Below are 22062 nucleotides of genomic sequence, written 5' to 3' on the forward strand. Positions count from 1 at the left end.
GTAGTTAGTGATTTCATGGATTTGAAGGTATAGTTGAGCAAACAGGAACAGAGAATGAAAGGGCAAAATAACAGATTATGTCTAAACTAGCAGCCAGCAACATTACTTACCATTGTTGATGATGATGATGATTATGAGTTTTGAAGAAGATAAAGTTGTTGAAGAAGGAAACAAGAAGATGAAGAGTGAATATGGAGAGAGAGAGAGAGAGAGAGAGAGAGAAGAAAAAGTTGTTATTTTGTTTCGTCCTCCGAGTGAAGTGAGGTGAGTAGTGGAGTGGTGGTGTGCTGCAAGTTTGTTGGTTTGTTTTTAGTAACAAACTCAGCTCTCATTTTTCAGACAGACAGAGAGAGACACACACTGCGAATGTCATGAGTGCGTAGTACTAATTTATGCCTTGTTGGCATTTTTTCATAACTGAAAACAATGTTAACACTTCTTCCTTCTTTTTATCTTCTATAATTCATTCATTCATTCTTTTTTACTCACTAATTCTTCTACTTAATAACACTTCTCTACACTAATAATACCAGATATATTCTAATCACAATTTCATCCTAATACTTATCATCATTATCAACTTAATTATACTTTGTTATGATTCATTATGTATATGTCATAAATTAATAATTTACTATTATAGTTGTTCAAAAAATACTAATTTACTACTGTTATTTTTATTTTTTTGACTTATAATAATTTATTATTTTTGTTAAGTGGGACTAATAGGTCAACAAATTCAGACCTATAGCTTTTGATGAGTAGTCTATTATTATTCCTAAAAGAGGAGTAATACGAAAATGAGAATGCAATAGCCGTGCCAAGGTTGGCTTGGCTTGCATTGCATGAACTAAGTAGTGGATATCCGTACTACAAAGAAACTTGGTGAGAACGTTATTTTCTTTTTGTAGCAAAGAATAGAAAAAGTTAAAACTAGACTAGACTACTACTCATTCATGGCAACATTTGGATACCAAAGAGTTTTTTTTTTCTTTTTATTTACTTTTTAAAAGCAATTTAAATCAAAAAAAAAATTATTAAAAGCAAAACGCGTATTTATTCTCTATTAATTTACTTTTCAGACTTCTCTTTGCCAAATACTACAATAAATTCACAATTTGTTGTGTAGGAGTGCATTTTAAGGTTTTTACTTAAATTAATGATGATGTATAGTTGTTTTCTTTTTTAATAATAATAGAATCAACTCATTATATTTATTTTTTTGAAAAGGAATCAACTCATTATATTAAAAATAAGAGTATGAATACAAGATGAAATCAAATAAAAAAGATATGACGACTAATATATATACGAGTGATTTATCATTTTATTGTTTTCAAATAAAACTTATCTTAAAATTTAAAAAAAAAAAATCAAAAAATTTCTAAGCCAAACTCGGATTGGTTATGGTTATTGGTTGTATCCGAAATATCTTTAACTAGATAAATTTATTTGGCTTTCTTTTTCTTTTTGTTGATAACTTGACTTTCATTTCTTTCTTTTTTTTTGAAAATTTGACTTTCATTTCTTATTATCTTCTCATTGGTTCTCCTTCCATCTTCAGCAAACTAAACACCTTACACTACTTTAATTGATTAAACATGTAATCAAAGTAAATTAATTGTTTTATGAAATCTATGTATTCTCCCATCGGAGACAATATATTTGAAATTACTCTTCTACAAAAGGCAGTAGAATCTATCTCATGGGTGTGCAAAACGTTTTCTTTTTATAAAATAAATAAATAATAGTAAAGTACAAATTTTGACGCAGATCCAAATTGTGTGCACACAACTTTGTGAATGTATACAATCGCACATCTTAGTCGTGTGATTAAAAGATTGAACGGCCCAAATTTTAAGTTCAACTTTGTATATTAAAAAAAATTAAAATCCATTTAAAATCTACATTGCTCGATGTTGGCCGGATAACTAAAATGTATATGTTTCCTTAAAAAAAAAACTAAAATGTATATGTATGCGATTGCATTCAATCTAATCCAAATAAAGTAGTACATATAAATCAAATCTTTTAATGATTATCATTTAAGACACTTTATCTTTAGAAATTGTTGAATTATTGGCTTAGTATGCATGTTCTTGAACAAAAGTTTCTTGTTATAATCCTCGTGTTAATACTTATACTTCTACCATTCGTTTGCAGAAAACCACAAATAACAAACTTCACCACTAATATATCCCTATATCATTCGTTCTACTTTGATCTTATATTTGACATTCCACTATCTCTCCTATCACAGTCAGTGGTGCTCGTTCCAGAGGCAATTCATGACTAGAATTTATGGTGTTGAATGATCCATATTTCCGCCAAACATAAAAATGTTTTTACTGAGAATACAGGGTGGAAACTAAACACTAGGTTTTTCATACACATATACTTCCTCTGTCCCAAATTATTAGCAAAAATTGGTTATAAAGGAAGTAGATGTATTTGGTTCAAATCAAATACATCAACTTTTGACCAATGTTTACTTATAACTTGAGACGGAGGGAATACGTGCAATAGATTGCACGTGGATAGTACCTTATTGCTACATAAAGTAACTTATATTGTTGTTACAAATTCAACCAGATGCTAAATCAGTAGGTCCTGCTGCAATTTCTCCAACCTAACATCAGGTTGTATTTCTGTGATCCAGCAACAAAAAAAATCAAGCATTAAAAATAACAAATTGGGCCAAAGATAACCAAAACTAAAAAGAATCAGCATAATGTAGATTACTAGTGACATATTCATAAACTAATCAAATAAAAAATGGCGGCTCTAAAAAATTATCATATGCTTTAGAGGTCACTTACCAGTCGCAAATTATTGACTCAGCTAGCCGGCTGCATCTGGCTGATTCTCTGGCAAAGCCTCCCGGAATGCTGGGACCTCATAATATGTATCGTGTAATCTTGATAGAGTAGGGAAATCATTCTGCTTGGGCGATTAAGGGAAAAGTAAGTCATCTGATCAACTTGGGCAATGCAATTTGATACATGACAGAAGATTTCACTATAGAAAATAAAACGGTTTCAAAATTTTGAGAGTTCCAGAATGACTGGTTTTATCCATATTGAACTCCCTTTTATTAATGCATCGTCTTTCTGCTTGAATGACCTTGATTGCATGTACTTCTCCAACAGCCATCAAGTGGTACAAGCAAGAAAGTCATGCACTTAACGAAAATTTTGTAATCAAACAGATATGAACTAACACAGAATGAAAAGTTGACGCAATCATTTAATTAATTGCCCAAGCAGAATGAAAAGACTGAGATTAATCATCATACATATTAAACCAGATAAAACTAAGATTAATCATCATACAAAGTCATATTATTAGCTTGATTTGAATAACACAGAATGAAAAGTTGACGCAATCATTCAATCTAAATCAACTAACAGCTCAAGCAAATAGGCAATGGCAAAAGGCCTTTAGGCAACATCCTATATTTGTTTGAAGTGTGGACAACATAAGGGGCTAAAACTGTCTTGCTAAATTTTTTAACCATAATGCGGAAAACAGTGAAGATATCCATGATCAAAGCAGCTGCAGTAATGGCACCACAGCAATACAAGCAGAGCATAGAATACTACCATGTCAATGTTGAATCTCTTAACTGCAGTGTGTAACTGAGGTGCTAAAAATATATCCGCCTGAAAATGATAATGAACATGTTGGATTATACATAATTAAGAACAATATATTCCGAAAAAAGATGCAAATCTAGTGCTTGTTCCTACAGATAACCCTATTAATTTTCAAAAACATGTGATCAATAACTTTGGAGTTGAATTGCATTATATTCTAAAATATCTGAGGATAATTACACTTAATTATAACAGTATACACCAGGGATCAGAAATTCAAATAGTTGACATTGCTAGTTAAGAATTTTGGGCTACTGGACCATTTCAAAGGATTTATTTATTCCTTTTATTAGTTTTCAAACGAACAAACTCCAATGATTAGCAACGTACCATGAAAACTTCATCTCCAGTAGCATACCTCCCAGTGTGTTCTTTCAATAGCTTTTCAAGAGCTGGAACACATTCAATTGTAAATACATTATAGATTAGATTAAGCCAACAATACACTGAAACTTATATCTAGTAAGGAAGGAAATAATAAACAAAATATTTCTTGTCAGTAAAGGAGAGGATATTAGGTTTGGCTTGGTAGTTGGGGTAGGGGAGTTAAGTAGTGGAGCAACGAGGTTAATGGTTTGATCCCCGCCCCAACATAATACTAACTACACTAACATTTGTCATTACAAAAATAAAAGCAAAGGATAGAGGACAAAATACTAACTACATTAACATTACAAGCTTGTCTTGTAAAAAGAAAGTCATGACCTGAATGCTCAAGCTAACAAATGCTTGTTCCACCATGACTACTAGCTACGCCTTTGACCAATCAAAAGATCCACTTTACTTTGTTAGGTTCATAATTGGATTTGAACTGTTAACACAGTCTTTTATAAGCAGTTTTTTTTTTTAAAAACAGTTGAGGTCCTGATGGAGATAGATATCAAGTATCAACAATACAACTGGTTGATGTAGTCTCGTGAAGTACCAACTTAGGGATAATTTGGAAGATAGAATTTGGTTATCATCACATGTTCCTTTTTTTAATTTTGGTTTCACTTCTTATTTACGGTTCATTCCATACATTAAGCTCAAATGTTTATCAAGAAATGCAGTGCCCAAATAGTAGAATCCCAATCACTACCATCCCATCGACTATTATTTTCAAGTTCGGTAGAAAGACGGATAAGGATAAAGGGTAGTATGATAGACAGTATGGGAGAAAGTTTTTATTATGAAAATATATCTTTTACTAGTAGCTACTATTAACTTTGAATAAATGCATGACATAACTGACCTGTGAAACCTTTTCTAATTACACTCTGGACCCATGGAAGTTTCTCATCAGGGCCAACTTTTCCCTCTATGTACTTCTGCAAATAGAAAAGCAAACAGCAATGGAACTTATCATATGAACTCTAATTCCACAAAACAAACGAAAAAATTGAAGAAACAAGAGGTGACATGCTTACCAGGAGATTTAGGTTTTGAAGAGGTTGTATTGATGAAGAAACAATACTGACAGCCTGTGTATCAATTCATTCGAAGGGAGACAGAATCCAGAACATAAATTACACATAACACAAGAAAGAAATTGTGATTTGAAACTTTGAATACGAATTTGATATCATCTGATCCTAATTAGTAAGTAGCATCAGTTTAACAGTGAAAAAACAAGCACTACATTATACAATTATTTATATGTAGGGAGCAAAGGATAAAGAGGGTAGAATAGTACCTGGAAATTGATTGCTCTTTTGTGAATATCAGTAGGGAGCAAAGGATGTTGAGGATACTTATCCTCCAAATACTGCGTGCATGCATAGATAGAAAACATGAAAATGAATGAAGATATAAAATGAAACAAACATTTGAAGATTTAGAAAAGTGAAAGAAAGAAAGAGAGTGACCATAATAATGGCGAAAGAGTCGGAAATAACAGCAGGGCCATCGACAAGAACAGGAACAAAACCAACAGGGTTGAGCTGGAGAAACTCTGAAAATGATTAGAAATATATAGTGAGTGTTGTAATGTAATTTGATTAGGATTATCTAGGGGTTAGGTTAGGGTAAGGAAACAAGAGACTAACCAGGATGAGATTGTTCTCCCTTCAAGAGATTGACTGGTTTGTAGTCATATTTGAGACCTGAATCAATGAAATGAATTAAAAGTTAGATCATGTATGTGAGAAATTGATAAACAAGAGGAGTGAGTGAGTGAGTGAATGCTACCTACCTTTGAAGTTGAGAGCAATTCGGACTCGGAAGGAACATGAACTCCTCCAATATGAATACAGAATCAGCTTATTATTGTGTTCTTCTTTTTCTGCTTCACCAACGCCAACAACAACAACACTTGCGCTTGCCTTGTTGGAATCAACGAAACATTATAATGAGTTTAAGTTATGAGATACTAATACTAACAGTAAATATATCAAAGGCGCAGGTTAATCTTACATACCATAGAGAGTTGCAGCTGCCGGGGCTAAGTGCCGTGCTTATGCTTCCAACTTCAAATCAGAAGAAGATGATAACCACCGTTTTGTCAAACTCTGCTATGACTAGGAAGGTTGATGTTTACTTTTATAGTTTTTATATCATTTATTTATTTATTTATTTATTGTTTGGCTCTATACTCAACAAGTTACACAAAATCTTTTTTTCAAAATAGTTTAGTGGATAAACTATTTTTCAATAAACTTAAAAATAAGTCAATTACTCCCACAAATCACAGCTCAACTGATAAAAATGACAAAATTATTAGGTCGGACGTCGTGATCTGGATTCGAACCCGGAATCTCACAATTACATGTGTGTTTAATTTCAGTGAATTATCATTTAAGACAAAAATGAAAAAAGTCAATTCAAACATACTCAATTAAGTTAAGTTCATGAGACAAATAAAATATGATGAGATATATTTATCTAATAACAAAAAGAAAATGTTCATTGCGAATCATATTATACAAAAAATAATTCTTTTTATCTAATAATTAATATGGACGCACATTCTAGAAATTCAATTTTTTCTTTTTTTTTTCTTTTGACTTATAATTCTATTTTTTTTCTTAAAATTTAGTAGGTAACTAACACTTGTAATATATTTATAATATAAAATATTTTTATTGCTACAATGGTGAAGAGTTTGGGTAGCATGAAAGATTTTAACTTTTAAATTCAATATTCAGTTCCATTGTAAATCAAAAAATATATAATATTTCTATTTTAAAATTAATGGGTATTTTAAAAATGGAAAATTGGGTAGCGTAGTGCACGAGTTACCTATCATTCATGAAAATATAGTAATTTTAGACTTTAATGTATTATTTTGTTGTATATTGTCAAAAAAAGAAGTATTATTTTGTTGTAAATATATGATTAATAAATTTTTTGTAAATAGTTCAATTAAACTATCAAGAGGAATTTGTTTTTGTTCTAACCGAAGAGGGTAAACTTTTACGGGGTGAAGAAACCGATATCATAATCTTAGGCATCACATTTTAATATTTATGTAAAAAAAATTCAATAAAAATGTCAACATAAATTTGATCGAAAGGATGAGGTTAATCGCTTATGGTGTGAAGAATTAAATCAATTCGGCGTAAAAAATAAAGCAATTAATTTTTGTAAAAAGTTCCATTAAAATATTCAAAGAAATCCGATATAACGAAAGAGGGCAATATCTTACGGTGTGAAGAATTAAATCAAGTTAGTGCATAAAGGAAAACAATTGAGACCACAATATTAGGTCTTACACACTAATTATTTTTTTTAAAAGTTAAATTAAAATATTGAAAGAAATACTGTCTAACGAAATAGGGTAATCTCTTACGAACTAGATCAAGTCTATGTAAAAAGAAAGACAATTGAAATCATAGTCTTAAGACCCGTGTCTTAATTATTTTTGTAAAAAATTCAATTAAAATTTCAAGAGTGATTTAATCTAACACAAGACAGTGATTTCTTACGGCATGAACTAAATCAAATCCATGTAAAAAGTCAAACAATTTGGACCATAACCTTAGGTCTCACGTCTTAATTATTTTTGTAAATTGTACAATTAAAATATTCAAAGAGATCTGATCTGATGGAAGAAGGTAATCTCTGACGGTGTGAAAAACTAAATCAAGCTATGTAAAAAGTAAAGCAATTGAGATCATAACTTTATGTCTCACATCTTAATTATTTTTTAAAATAATTAAATTAAAATGATAGTCCACTAATCAGAGATAGTGGCAGAGATAAAGAATGAAAATTACATGTCAAAACTATAAAATAAAAAAATAAAGTGGAATTAAAACTATCTATGAACACAATCCATGGTGTTGTCAGATCCATATTTCCGCAAAAAGATAAAAATGTTTTTACTGAAAATACAGGGTAGAAACTAAACACTGGGATTTTTGTACTCATATACTCATTTTGTGTCAGATTATAAGCAAAAATTGGTCGAAGCAAGTAGATGTATTTAGTTCAAATCAAATTCATCGACTTGTTTTGACCAATACAATAAACTGCACGAACTACACGTGGGATAGTACCTTATTGCTACATAAAGTAACTTATTGTTGTTACAAATTCAACCAGATGCTAAATCAGTAGGTCCTGCTGCAATTTCTCCAACCTAACATCAGGTCGGATTTCTGTGATCCGGCAACAAAAAAAATCAAGCATTATAAATAACAAATTGCGCCAAAGGTAACCAAAACTAAAAAGAATCAGCACAATGTTGATAATTATTGACACATTCATAAACTAATCAAATAATAAATGGCAGCTCTAAAAAATTATCATGTGCTTTAGAGGTCACTTACCAGCCCCAAATCATTGACTCAGCTAGCCTGCTGCATCTGGTTGATTCTCTGGCAAAGCCTCCCGGAATGCTGGGACCTCATAATATGTCTCGTGTAATCTTGATAGAGTAGGGAACTCAGTCTGCTTGGTGAATTAAGGGAAAAGTAAGTCATCTGATGAACTCGGGCAATGCAATTTGATACATGACAGAATATTTCACTATAGAAAATAAAAGGTTTCAAAATTTTGAGAGTTCCAGAATGACCGGTTTTATCCATATTGAACACCCTGTTATCAATGCATCCTCTTTCTGGTTGAATGACCTTGATTGCATGTACTTCTCCAACAGCCATCAAGTGGTACAGGCAAGAAAGTCATGCAGTTTCCCAAAATTTTGTAATCAAACATATATGAACAAAGACTGAGATTAATCATCTTACACATTCATATTATTAGCTGCTTGATTTGAATAACACGAAGAAATGTTGACGCAATTATTCAATCTAAATCAACTAATAGCTCAAGCAAATAGGCAATGGCCAAAGGCCTTTAGGCAACAGCCTATATTTGTTTGAAGTGTGGACAAAACACAAAGATACATCCATGATCAAAGCAGCTGCGGTGATGGCACCGCAGCAATACAAGCCACATGTTTCATTACAACACCTTATTCCCCCACATAAAATATACAGGAGACCATAGAATACTACCATGTCAATGTTGAATTTCTTAAATGCAGAGTGTATCTGAGGTGCTAAAAATATATCTGCCTGCAAATGATCATGAACATGTTAGATTATACTGTACATAATTAAGTAGAAAATATATTCCAAAAAATATGCAAATCTAGTGCTTGTTCCTACAGTTAACCCTATTAATTTTCAAAAAGATGTGATCATTAACTTTGGAGTTGAATTGCATTATATTCTAAAATATCAGAAGATAAATGCATTTATTACATTATAAATCAGTGATCAGACATTCAAATAGTTGACATTGTTAGCAAATATTTTTGGGGTACCGGACCCTTTTGAAAAGATTAATTTATTCCATTTATTAGTTTTCAAACGAACAAATTCCAACGATTAGCATGTACCATGAAAACTTCATCTCCAGTAGCAAACCTCCCAGTGTGTTCTTTCAATAGCTTTTCAAGAGCTGAAACACATTCAAATGTAAATAAATTATAGATTAGATTAAGCCAACAACACACTGAAACTTGCATCTATTAAGGAATCTTGTATCTAGTAAGGAGGGACATAGCATAAACAAAATATAAGGTTTGGCTTGGCAGTTGGGGTAAGGGAGTTAAGTAGTGGAGTGATAAGGATGTCAATGGTTTGATCCCCACACCCAACAAAATAATACTAACTATACTAACATTTGTCATTAGAAAAATAAATAAATAAATAAAGGAGAGAGGACAAAATACCACATGAATATTTTCTTCAACCATTAACATTACATGCTAGTCTGTTAAACTTAAAAGATAGTCATGACCTGAATGCTCAAGCTAACAAATGTTTGCCTTTGACCAATCACAAGGTCCACATTATTTCGTGAGGTCCTGTTTGGAGATAGATATCAATTATCAGCAGTACAACTGGTTGATATAGTCTCATGAAGAACAAACTTAAGGATAATTCGGCTTTTTCAAAAAAAAAAAAAAGAAGCTTAGGGATAATTCGGAAGATAGAATTTGGTTATCCTCTTTTTTAATTTTGGTCTCTCTTCTTATTTATCTCTGCTTCAATCCATACATTAAGTTCAAATGTTTATCAAGAAATGCAGTGCCCAAAGAGTGGAATCCCAATAGCTCCGATCGACTGTTATTTTCAATTTCATACTGCAATTGAAATAGCCGGGTTCTGTATGTGTTCCATTAAGAATAAAACAAAATCTAATATTGTAGAAAGACGAATAAGGATAAAGGGTAGTATGCTCGATACACAGTAAGGGTAGAAAGTTATAAATAATGTGGATCTACCCATTTAGTGCCAATTAGATGCAACTTCTGATTCTTCACTTTTGAGCCAGAAGAATCTAGGAAGTTAAAATTAAGAAATGAAACCTCAATCTCTTAATGATCAGCTATCACAGGCAGTAAACTAGTATATTAAAGTAAGCTTTTTAAGTTTGAAAAAATGAATGGCGTAATTGACATTGACTATAGAACTATATCCTTTGCTACTAATTTTATAAATCTCTCTGTTAAGCAATTGGTGAGTAAATTAGTTTAATCTCACCTGTGAAGCCTTTTTTAATTACACTCTGGACCCATGAAAGTTTTTCATCAGGGCCAGCTTTTCCCTCTATGTACGTCTGCAAATAGAAAAGCAAAATAGCAATAAACTTATCATATGCACTGTAAATCCAGAAAACGGTTGCTTCGCTCATTCTCTCCCTTTAAAAGAAACAACAAAACAACCAAAAAATTGAAGAAAAAAGAGGTGACATGCTTACCAGGAGACTTAGGTTTTGAAGAGGTTGTATTGATGAAGAAACAATACTGACAGCCTGTGGATCAATTCATTAGAAAGGAGACAGAATCCAGAACATCAATTACACACAACATGAGAATGAAATTCTAATTTGAAACTTTGAATGTGAATTTGATATCATCTGATCCTAATTAGTAATTAGCATCACTTTAACAGTGAAAAACAAACAGTACTACATTTACATTATACAATTATTTATATGTAGGGAGCATAGTACCTGGAAATTGATTGCTCTTTTGTGAATATCAGTAGGGAGCAAAGGATGTTGAGGGTACTTATCCTCCAAATACTGCGTGCATGCATAGATAGAAAACATGAAAATGAATGAAGATATAAATGAAACAAACGTTTGAAGATTTAGAAAATTGAAAGAAAGAGAGTGACCATAATAATGGCGAAAGAGTCGGAAATAACAGCAGGGCCATCGACAAGAACAGGAACAAAACCAACAGGGTTGAGCTGGAGAAACTCTGAAAAATGATTAGATATAGTGAGTGTTGTAATGTAATTGATTAGGATTATCTAGGGGTTAGGTTAGGGTAAGGAAACAAGAGACTAACCAGGATGAGATTGTTCTCCCTTCAAGAGATTGACTTGTTTGTAGTCATATTTGAGGCCTAAATCAATGAAATGAATTAAAAGTTAGATAGATGTATATGAGAAATTGATAAACAAGAGGAGTGAGTGAGTGAGTGAATGCTACCTTTAAAGTTAAGAGCAATTCGGACTCGGAAGGAACATGAACTTCTCCAAAATGAATACAGAATCAGCTTATTATTGTGTTCTTCTTCTTCTGCTTCACCAACACCAACAACAACACTTGCACTTGCCTTGTTGGAGTCAAAGTCAACGAAACATATCATGAGTTAAGTTATAAAAGTAAGTAAATAAATACTGATCAAAGGCGCATGTTAATCGTACATACATACATACATACATACATACATACATACATACCATTGAGAGCGGTGCTTATGGTTCAACCTTCAAAGCAGAAGACTAGATGTTAGATGTAGATGATGATGATGATGACCAGTTGACCACCGTGCTAGGAAGGAAGGTTGGTTTTTATTTATTTCTTTATTTGACCCCGGGAATCGAATCCCGACCCGATGGATGGATGGTTGCATATAAAATGTGACTTATCAAAAATTTCTGTTTAGTATTATCTTATTTATTTATACGGAGAGAGAACAGATTGTGTTAAGATATAATATAAGGTAGTTATGAAAAAATAGTTATATAGATAATAAAAACTTACAAATTAACATAAAAATATGTATTTATTTGCATATACTGTATTATTTTTCATAAGCTTAAAAATAAGTCAATTTAAATATGTTTCAATTGAGTTAAGTTCATGAGACAAGTTATACAAAAATTATGCACAAATTTGTTTTTTGTTTTTATTCTTTGATCAATAAATTTAATTTTTTTCTTTGATACAAAAAAAACTTTTATTATTATTATTTTATTTTTTTATAATAAAAAAAGTTTTATTATTGAAACAAATAAAATGTGGTGAGATATAGTTTTTGTGAGCTTAGCTCAGTTGGCAGGGACATGGCACTGTATGTGCAGGAGTCGGAGTCAAACCCCCGACAATTTACTTATTCACCTTTAAGGTGGATTTTCTGGCAACTAAACTACTTAAAAAAAATGATGAGGTATATATTTTTTTTAAGGTAAAAGTGATGAGGTATATTTATCCAGTGACAAAATAAAATTGGGCATTGTGAATAATTGTCTCACACTTATGCATATTAGACTAAATTATTTTTTTTACTTAATAATATGAAAATTTATTTATAACTTTATTTAAATATATTGTAATATCTACTCAAAAACATTTTTTTTAAAAAAACTTAGTATCAGACCTTTAGGATGACTAATCCAAGGGGACCAATCTCACCGCCCACTTGCGGGGATACCATGTAAAGCCAGAGTTTTTTTTGCTCTGTATGAACTTAGCCCACAAAAATTGACACCAGAGAGAATCGAACCTAAAACCTTGGGAGGAACATACTCCAATGACCCAAGTCAACACCTCTGGACCAATCCCAAGTAAAATGGGTTACTCGAAAACAGAAATATCGATCTAATTAGTCAAGAAAACAAAAATAATGTAATATTTACTTCTCAAATATACCCTTTTTTTTACGTTACAAATATACCTTTTTTTTGGTTTAAATAATAATATACCTTCTTTACGAAGAAATTTAAAGATACATGTATTATAAGATACTTTTTCTTTTACATAACCTATATTAAGTTACTTATAAAGCCTGTTTGAATTAGTTTATTTTTGAGCGTATGTGAAATAAACTTATGCAAATAAATAAGATTTTATGCATTATTATAAGCTTTTCAAAGTAGTTTATGAGAAAACAACTTATAAAAATACAATTTTTGTTGGTGAAAACTTATGAATTAACATGAAATTTTATTTATTTGCATAAGCTATTTTCAAAAGCTCAAAAAATAAGTTAAATCTAAATAGGTGGATATTACTTCGTAAACCCTCATGATAATTAAAAATAAAAAATAAAATTTGAGTAACTACTAACTACTTATATTACTAATGGAATGCATTGAATATTTATTTATTTATTTAACTATGTTTTTTTTTTGTCAAAAATTTTTTTGGCTTATTTATTTAACTATGTTTTTTTTTTTTTTTACAAATATTTAACTATGTTGTTGATGTAAAGTATTCATTGATTTTATTGAGATAATTTTTTTGGACAAGATTTATTAATTAAAAGAATATAAAAACAAAAATTTAAAGAGATCTTTCTCGCCTTAGAGAAGAAGAAAAGCGCGGGCCTTAAATAAAAACCACTCTTTCTTTCTCTATTCTTCCGAACAAATCAAACAAACTCACTCACTCTCACTCACCCTAGGGTTACCTATTTCTTCCTTCTCCGATGGCACCTGATCCTAATCGCTCCGGCACCGGCGCCAGTTCCAGTCGCACTACCAAAATCGACTCCAACACGAAGAACAAAGTCCAAATCGAAGACATGGTACGTTGAAAAACCCGTGTTTAAAATTTCAGTTTATTTGTTACTCATTCAACAGTTCAAATATCTATTAAGCTTTCTAGATCAAAATAATCGATTGTTTTTGTGTGTTAACGTATGCAGTCAGACGAGGATTTGGCTTTGAAGCAGCAACTAGAGTTGTATGTTGAAAGAGTTCAGGATTCCGACCCCGAGTTGCAGAAGGTTGCTCTTGAGAGCATGAGGTAAACCTAGTTTTATAGTAGAGGGTTCACATTCACTAATGAAGTGAACACAATTTGATCTGAACTGGAATTTAACAAATTTTCTAAAATGCATGGTTTGTTTGTTTTCTAATGTAGGTTAGAAATTAGAACCTCAACAAGCTCCATGACTTCAGTACCCAAACCATTAAAGTTTCTTCGCCCCCATTATGGTACTCTTAAGGCTTTTTATGAAACTATGGCTGAATCAGATTTGAAGGTATTGTTGTCTCTGTGTGTGTGATTGGGTGCTACCTTTATATGAAATAATAGTATGTGTATGGCATTCTATTCTTATGGTTAACTAGTTTGTCTATTACTCATTGCAGAAGTACTTGGCAGATATCTTGTCAGTTTTGGCCCTTACCATGTCTGTTGAAGGAGAAAGAGTAAGTTTGCTGTGTTAGAAATTGTTAATGTTTGTTTTGGTGATATCAATTATTTTGTTAATGCTTGGTGGTGCACCTTCATTCAGACATCTTTTGAACCCAGTTTATGATTTTCTCATATTCCATTCATTTACATTGGGTTTACTCCTATTATCTATCTCATCTTTTGTCATCACATTCAAATTACCTATCACATCTTTTATTTTGTCACCATATTCCTCTCACTTCTCTTCACCACACCTTTCACACTCCATCCAGTAGAGTGAGACAATTTTTTTTTCCCCATAAATTCTTTCCAAAAATTTTCATTTCTCTAACTTTTGGTAAATTGATATTTGCATATGGCTGTCAGGAAAGCCTTAAATACAGATTATTTGGCTCAGAGGGTGATATTGGTTCATGGGGCCATGAGTATGTCAGGTGAGAATTATGTTTTTTGTGTCATTGCATTTTATTTATGGTTGAAGATATGTAAATACATCACTAGGTAAATTTGAACTTTGGTAATTGGAGCATGTGGAAAAGGAGTTAATGATTTCTTCAATCTAAATTTCATTCATGTTTTATTTCATTGCCAGAAATTTGGCTGGGGAGATTGCACAAGAGTACGTGCAAAGACAGGTCGGCCTTCAGAACGATAATGTTTTTATTTTCTTTTCATTACTAATCAGTCGTACGATTGATTTTTTTTTCTTCTTTTTTTCTTTTCGTGCTTCTACAGAGCGAAGAAGCCCCAATAGATGATTTAATCGAACTCGTTCGACAAATAGTTGCTTTTCACATGAAGGTATGAAATACAGAACACATTGTGCTCAACTATATGGAAATTGATGTGTTTGATGAAGGCTGTCAAGTTTTTTATTACTTATGATTACTTTTTTAATTGCTGCAGCACCATTCGCAGCCTGAAGCTGTTGACCTTTTAATGGAGGTAATGCCAGATCCTTCTTTGGTTTGTTGCCCAACCACTTCAGATGGTGAACTGAATGTAGTTTTCATGTAACTAATGCTCAATATTAGGTTGAAGACCTTGACATGCTGATTGAACACGTGGACAAAACAAATTTTAAGAGGACTTGCCTGTATCTCACCAGTTCAGCTAGGTAAGTGCAAACAGACCTCAGTTAATGCAGATTTTAAGAGAAATCAATTGAGTTCAGAACTGTTATAAAGAAAGAGAAAAGAATGGTTATTGTCACCGTTCTGATATAAAGAAAGAGAAAAGAATGGTTATTGTCACTAATAAACATTTTATCTTTTGGTTTGAAGATTTTTTATTTGTTTCACAATCCCACATCATTTTTTAAATTTCCTAAATCGATGGTGTATTTATTATTTATTTCTGAATTGTTACAAACGTAATTAAATTATTTAATAATTAACTGATGTCTTGCCGTCTTGGGTTATCTATCACCTTGTACTCTTCCAAGTTCCAAGTGATAAATGATCTGGTATTTATGAATGAGAATTGTTGTTGGCTAAGGTTAACCTCTGAGGATGGTAGTAGTACTTTGTTCTTGTGGCCGAGTAGACTGAACTGACAAGTTTGAATTGTCATTGGCATGGCTCTGAAGCTTTTTAATTCTGACATTTTATAGGATAGAGTTTGAGTTGCAATGGGATAGAATAGTTTAAACTTTAAAATTTAAGGTTATGTTTGTGAGTTGAGTTTTGGAGGGGAGAACTTTTGAGGGCTAAGTCTATATTTTGATATATATTTGATATTTTAAAAAAATTGTAAGAACATGATAAATGTTCATGTAATACTTCAATGAAACATAATTCATTTTTTAAATATTTTTATAGTGTCCTTAAATTAAAAAGAAAAACTATGTCCTCCCGTCCAAAACCCAACTCACAAACAAAGCCTAAAGTTTCTTTAGGAGCTATTTTATTTATAAGCACCATTTTGCATGATAAATCAGACGAAGTCTTGGGTTTTTGCTTTTATGTGTTGTTTTTGCTTTTATTTCATTTATTTTGTCATTATACAGATACCTTCCTGAACCAGATGATATGAATGTTCTGGACCTTGCATGTTCAATTTATTTGAAATTTGAAGAATATCCAAAGGCTCTCCAAATTGCATTGTTCATGGATAAGATGCAGGTGTGACGCTGGAATTCTGCCAGTCTGTCTTTATAGACTAGTATTTCTTTAACTGTAAATTGTGTTTTTTTTTTTAAAAAATCTTTTGTTTTGTGGCCAATTCTATATGGCCGTAAAAAAAGTAATTTGTATATTTTGTTCTGTAAATGCTTGTGGTTTGGAACTAACGAGTTGCTGTATTGTTGATAGTATGTGAGGAAGGTGTTCACTTCTTGTAATGATTTGCATCAAAAGAAGCAATTCTGTTACATTCTTGCACGTCATGTAAGTCCTGGATTCTGTGTTAGTACTCTGAATATATCTCTGGATTTTCTCTCTAGGTGTAATTGTTACACATCAGTTGTTTAACTGTGGAGTGGAGCTACGTGTTCAACTCTTTTTAACTTTAAGTTGGCAAGTTACAAAGCTAGAGGGTGTCAGAGAGACTGAGAAGATTCCACTATCAGCTTTATTGCGACTCTCCTTTGATGGTTTTTGTGATGTATGTAGGGAATTGCTTTTGAGCTCGACGAGGAAATGGCTGCAAATGAAGACGATAGAGAAATGTTACAGGATATCATAAACAATTCTAAGTTAAGTGAAGGATATCTAGCTCTTGCTCGTGATATTGAAGTGATGGAGGCCAAGTCCCCTGAGGACATATACAAGGTATGACATTGATGATAAATTTAGTCCTGCCTTAATTAACACTGGTCTACAAATGACTCCTAGTTTATGTGTAGTTTTTAGATCTTTTTCCCCGAGATTAGAATTTTAAATAATTAAATTATGGTCCGTGCTCTAATTATTTTCCCCAAACAGACAATTAAAGTTTGGTTATTCAGGGTTTGTGCTCTAATTATTTTTTGAGGAGCCCTCCTTGCCAAAGAAGAAGCTGTAACTTTTGATGTTTCTTGTAATATTGCCTGCAGTTGTATTACTAATTCGACAACTTTATGTAGGCTATTGCAAGAAGTCTGTTTAGGCTGAAATTTGAATGTGATTGTGTTCATGTTGCTTGTTATCAGGAAAACAATGATTCTAGCTATATACTATTTTTCTGTTCAAGTGTGCGATTTTTTATTTTCTTTGAACCTTATGTTTTAATCTGCTTGGTTTTTCCCAGACACACTTGCTTGATGGCCATGCAAGTACTGGTGCAAATGTTGATTCAGCTAGGCAAAATCTTGCTGCTACTTTTGTTAATGCATTTGTAAATGCTGGCTTTGGTCAGGTACAGTGAACCTCAAATTTGAAGATTGTGTATGCTGTATTTGTTGTGATTGTCGGTTGCTAATCTCGTCTATTTCTTCTACTTTGTCCTTCCTTTCCATTATTGTTGTGTAGGACAAGTTAATGACTCTTCCACCAGATGCTCCAAGTAGCGGTTCTTCTGGAAATTGGCTTTTCAAAAACAAGGAACATGGGAAGACTAGTGCTGCAGCAAGCCTGGTATGAATTTTCTCACCGAGTCATCATTGCTTATTTATGGACCGTATTTGCAATACTTATATCATCTGTGTGATATAACAGGGTATGATTTTACTCTGGGATGTAGACTCTGGACTGGCACAACTTGATAAGTACTTTCACAGTAATGATAACCATGTTATTGCTGGTGCATTATTGGGAGTTGGTATTGTCAATAGTAGCATCAAGAATGATTGTGACCCGGTTAGTTCCAGTTATGCTTCCCTTTGTGCAGTCTGATATGCATTTTTTAATTCCTGTATTGACCTTATTTGCTTCCATTTTAGGCTATGGCACTCCTTGGAGACTACACAGATAAAGAAGACTCTTCGGTTAGGATTGGTGCAATTATGGGATTGGGAATAGCATATGCAGGTTCCCAAAATGAGCAGGTTAGCTGTTTATCTGTTTTTATTTTTTTCAGAAATCCTGTTTCAGTCATACTGCTTGTCGAGATGCATGTGGGGTTTTATTTGCAAATGTAAAACGCTTTGATTCATTCTCGTTTCTTGCAGCTACGATGCAAATTGTTACCTATTCTCAATGATGCTAAAGCTTCACTCGATGTGATTACTTTCACTGCAATTTCATTGGGTTTGATCTATGTGGGTTCTTGCAATGAGGAAGTTGCTCAAGCACTCATATTTGCACTGATGGACCGGAGTGAATCAGAGTTGGAAGATCCCCTTGCAAGACTTTTACCTCTTGGCCTTGGTCTTCTGTATCTTGGAAAACAGGTAACCTGTTGGACAGTGTCAGTTTTGTTTTTCTTCTCATTTTTATCTTTTCAGCTTATTATAATGGGCAACCTGGTTCTTCAAAGCTCTCACCATGTAAGGGTCTCGAGAAGGGTTGGAGTCTATTCTAGGCAGCTTTATCTTGCATTTACAAAGGATTTATAGTCTATCTTATTCAAATTCTGGAACATTTGACTGTTAGGAGGGTTTTGCTATTAGATTAGGTTAAAGTCCCTCTGGTGTAGCATTCACTCTTCATATTGTGCTTTGTAACAACAGGAAAGTGTGGAGGCAACTGCTGAAGTTTCAAAGACATTTAATGAAAAAATTAGAAAGTATTGTGACATGACACTACAAACGTGTGCCTATGCTGGAACTGGGAATGTTCTCAAGGTACAATCTTGTAGATAATTGAGAGTTTTTTTATGAGGAAGTTTCTAGTGCAGTTTTGTGTTTATAATTTCTGGTGCTTCTTTCATGCAGGTGCAAAATCTTTTGGGTCAATGTTCACAACATCTTGACCAAGGAGAAACCCACCAGGGTCCTGCAGTGCTTGGCATTGCTATGATAGCAATGGCTGAAGAGTTAGGTCTTGAGATGGCAATTCGGTCATTGGAACATCTTCTCCAGTATGGAGAGCAGAATATTCGCCGAGCAGTTCCTCTGGCACTTGCTTTACTTTGCATATCAAATCCAAAGGTAAAATGGGCTGGCATCCCTTCACTTTTATCACTTTCGTAATGCTACTATTTAACAGTGTGAAATAGTTTATGATCTTGCTCACAAAAAATGGTCAAATTAAACACGTGCTGTAAGCATGGACAATGTTTCATCTTGTTACTTTTGCTAACCCTTAACTTGATCATCACAGGTCAATGTTATGGACACGTTAAGTAGACTTAGCCATGATACTGATTCAGAAGTAGCAATGGTAAGATGGTATAGCCACTTCAATCAATATGGTCTGTCACCTGATTCTTATTTGTAAGTATAAAAGCATTTTGTATGCTACAGGCAGCAGTTATCTCCTTGGGTCTAATAGGCGCTGGAACCAACAATGCTCGAATTTCTGGCATGCTTCGCAATTTGTCAAGCTATTACTACAACGATACCAGCCTTCTATTTTGTGTATGTTTCATCTAGTTGTCCTTATCTTCTAATTTTGGGTATTTGGATGGTCATTGATTTTCGTCTCTACAGGTTCGGATTGCCCAAGGTCTTGTACATATGGGAAAAGGCTTAGTAACACTTAATCCTTACCATTCTGATCGCTTTTTATTATCACCGTAAGTGAATCCTTAGTTTCCCTTCTCTCCTTTTTGTCTTGATTAAATGTTGTGTTGGAAGATTGCAAGCCAACTGAGAAAGTGCTTTGAATGACATGCACCGCTTTACTGTAATAATTTCTAATGAATGTTGTTTTCCTTTTATTTTTTACAGGACAGCACTTGCTGGACTAATTACTATGTTGCATGCATGCCTCGATATGAAAACCATTTTGTTGGGAAAATATCACTATGTTCTTTACTTCCTCGTTTTAGCAATGCAGGTTTGTTCAGTGATTGACTCCTCCTTCTCCCTCCCCCATTTTAAGCCAGTCTTAGTAATATTTTGTATTTTGTTGTAATTGTAACAGCCGAGAATGTTATTGACCGTGGATGAGAACCTGAAGCCCATATCAGTGCCTGTTCGGGTTGGCCAGGCGGTGGATGTTGTTGGACAGGCTGGTCGTCCCAAGACAATTACCGGTTTTCAGACCCACTCCACTCCTGTTCTCCTAGCTGCCGGGGATAGGGCAGAGCTAGCAACAGAGAAGTAATACACCATTGCCTTGAAATTTTAAAATAGTCTTTGTTTTCTTTTTAATACTAATTAACAATTGCTTTTTCTGCAGATATATTCCCCTATCACCAATTCTAGAAGGATTTGTTATTTTGAAAGACAATCCAGACTACACGGAAGAGTGAGGACCATAATGATGGAGCACTAGTTAGCATTTTCGTTTTCATAAAAGTAGAATCGATATTAGAAGTCATAATTAGTTGTAAATTTTTAGGCAAAAAGAAAACATCTGATATTCCCTTTAGTCTGATTTGCAATTTAATTCATATTGAAAATCATGTAATTTTTATCACAAAGGTGATTGTCATATTCTGTTTTTGTGTTAACTTTACGGTTCTCAGGGGAAGGTCCCCTTGGTAATCCAAAGTTCCGTCTAGAAGTAAGGAAAAGTTGACAATTATTTACAAAATTAATTGTAACTTTGTCACAATGATAATTTATCATTAGTTGGTTTAATCTTAAATAATATATATATATATATATATATATATATATATATATATATATATATATATATATATATATATATATATATATATATATATGTTTTTTTTTATTTAATACTATATATTATATTATGCAAGTGTAGATAGAATATTAGAATTCTTCCACCAAGTTGATTGCTTTATAAAAGCATGCACAAAAAATTTCAGACTAACAAGTATATGTTTTAACAAGGACGGTATTCTGTTGGGTGGGATGTTGTGACAAAACCTAAGGACCTGGGTGGGGGTGGGGGGTCTTGGATTAAGGAAGGAGACTCTTGATAATATGAACAAGGCATGTCTCTTTAAACCAGGATGGAAATTGTTTGCTGGCTCTAATGATTTGTGGTGTCAAATATTGTGTGGGAAACATGGAGGTGACAACTTGAGAGGAGATATTAATATTAGAGCATCAAACCCTCCTCTATGGAAATCAATTTGCAAATTACACCGTCATATTATTGGATACGAAGTCTGGTCCACAGGTGATAGTAGCAATGTTGTGGCATGTGGAGTTTATCCTGGATAAGTGTGGGATTGTGTGTTGCTAATGAAAATGTTTCAATCCCAATGGAGTTACGAGGTGCAAAGGTGAGAGATTTACTAGACGATTGTGGTGACTGAAACTGGAATTTGTTTGGTGGTTGGAGGCCTGAGGATGTGATGCAAAAAATAGCAGGGATTATGCCCCCAAATGAAGAGAATTGTCTAGATGAGATGTTGGAAGTCACAAATAAAAAGGGTGGCTATTCTGTGAGTATTATGTATGATATGCTTTGTGGGTTTGATTATAATGAGGGGAAGGTCCTAATTGATCAAAAATCTGGAAATTAAATATTCCAGAAAGAATAAAGATTTTTATGTGGCAAGTGAGACATGCTAGAATACTCACAAATTG

At 32.9% G+C, this 22062-nt stretch overlaps 3 protein-coding genes across 5 annotated transcripts; 1 reads left to right on the top strand and 2 right to left on the bottom strand.

The window, feature by feature from the left end:
* Positions 1-2321: 2321 nt before the first annotated feature.
* Positions 2322-6196, bottom strand: LOC123910811 (glutathione S-transferase zeta class). Its single transcript, XM_045962068.1, has 11 exons — positions 6055-6196; positions 5830-5959; positions 5684-5740; positions 5504-5589; positions 5332-5403; positions 5066-5119; positions 4891-4966; positions 3987-4048; positions 3603-3662; positions 2820-2940; positions 2322-2648 (listed from the first exon to the last, which is right to left on the bottom strand). Exons 1-10 carry the CDS (start codon positions 6055-6057, stop codon positions 2842-2844), a joined length of 699 nt encoding a protein of 232 aa, XP_045818024.1. The 5' UTR covers positions 6058-6196; the 3' UTR covers positions 2322-2648; positions 2820-2841.
* Positions 6197-7742: 1546 nt separating this feature from the next.
* On the bottom strand, positions 7743-12032 carry LOC123910810 (glutathione S-transferase zeta class-like). Of its 3 annotated transcripts, XM_045962066.1 has the most exons (11): positions 11846-12032; positions 11592-11718; positions 11449-11505; positions 11273-11358; positions 11106-11177; positions 10851-10904; positions 10634-10709; positions 9484-9545; positions 9098-9157; positions 8408-8528; positions 7876-8236 (listed from the first exon to the last, which is right to left on the bottom strand). In XM_045962066.1, the coding sequence occupies exons 1-10, from the start codon at positions 11846-11848 to the stop codon at positions 8430-8432; spliced, it is 696 nt and encodes a 231-aa protein (XP_045818022.1). In that variant the 5' UTR covers positions 11849-12032; the 3' UTR covers positions 7876-8236; positions 8408-8429. The 3 variants fall into 3 exon arrangements, 1 of the variants encoding a protein (XP_045818022.1); XR_006810316.1 differs by having other exon boundaries at positions 7743-8236; positions 8408-9157; positions 11846-12016; XR_006810317.1 differs by lacking the exon at positions 7876-8236 and having other exon boundaries at positions 8828-9157; positions 11846-12016.
* Positions 12033-13675: 1643 nt separating this feature from the next.
* On the top strand, positions 13676-21170 carry LOC123910812 (26S proteasome non-ATPase regulatory subunit 2 homolog A-like). Its single transcript, XM_045962069.1, has 25 exons — positions 13676-13914; positions 14035-14135; positions 14253-14373; positions 14483-14542; positions 14895-14962; positions 15121-15163; positions 15264-15329; positions 15435-15473; positions 15563-15645; positions 16537-16651; positions 16841-16915; positions 17141-17299; positions 17757-17864; positions 17978-18082; positions 18164-18304; positions 18388-18492; positions 18616-18837; positions 19117-19230; positions 19321-19536; positions 19709-19768; positions 19852-19965; positions 20038-20123; positions 20278-20386; positions 20474-20652; positions 20732-21170. The coding sequence occupies exons 1-25, from the start codon at positions 13816-13818 to the stop codon at positions 20802-20804; spliced, it is 2661 nt and encodes an 886-aa protein (XP_045818025.1). The 5' UTR covers positions 13676-13815; the 3' UTR covers positions 20805-21170.
* The last annotated feature ends 892 nt before the right edge of the window (positions 21171-22062 follow it).

This window comes from Trifolium pratense, linkage group LG2 (genome assembly GCF_020283565.1).
Source record: "Trifolium pratense cultivar HEN17-A07 linkage group LG2, ARS_RC_1.1, whole genome shotgun sequence".
Lineage (NCBI taxonomy): Eukaryota > Viridiplantae > Streptophyta > Magnoliopsida > Fabales > Fabaceae > Trifolium > Trifolium pratense.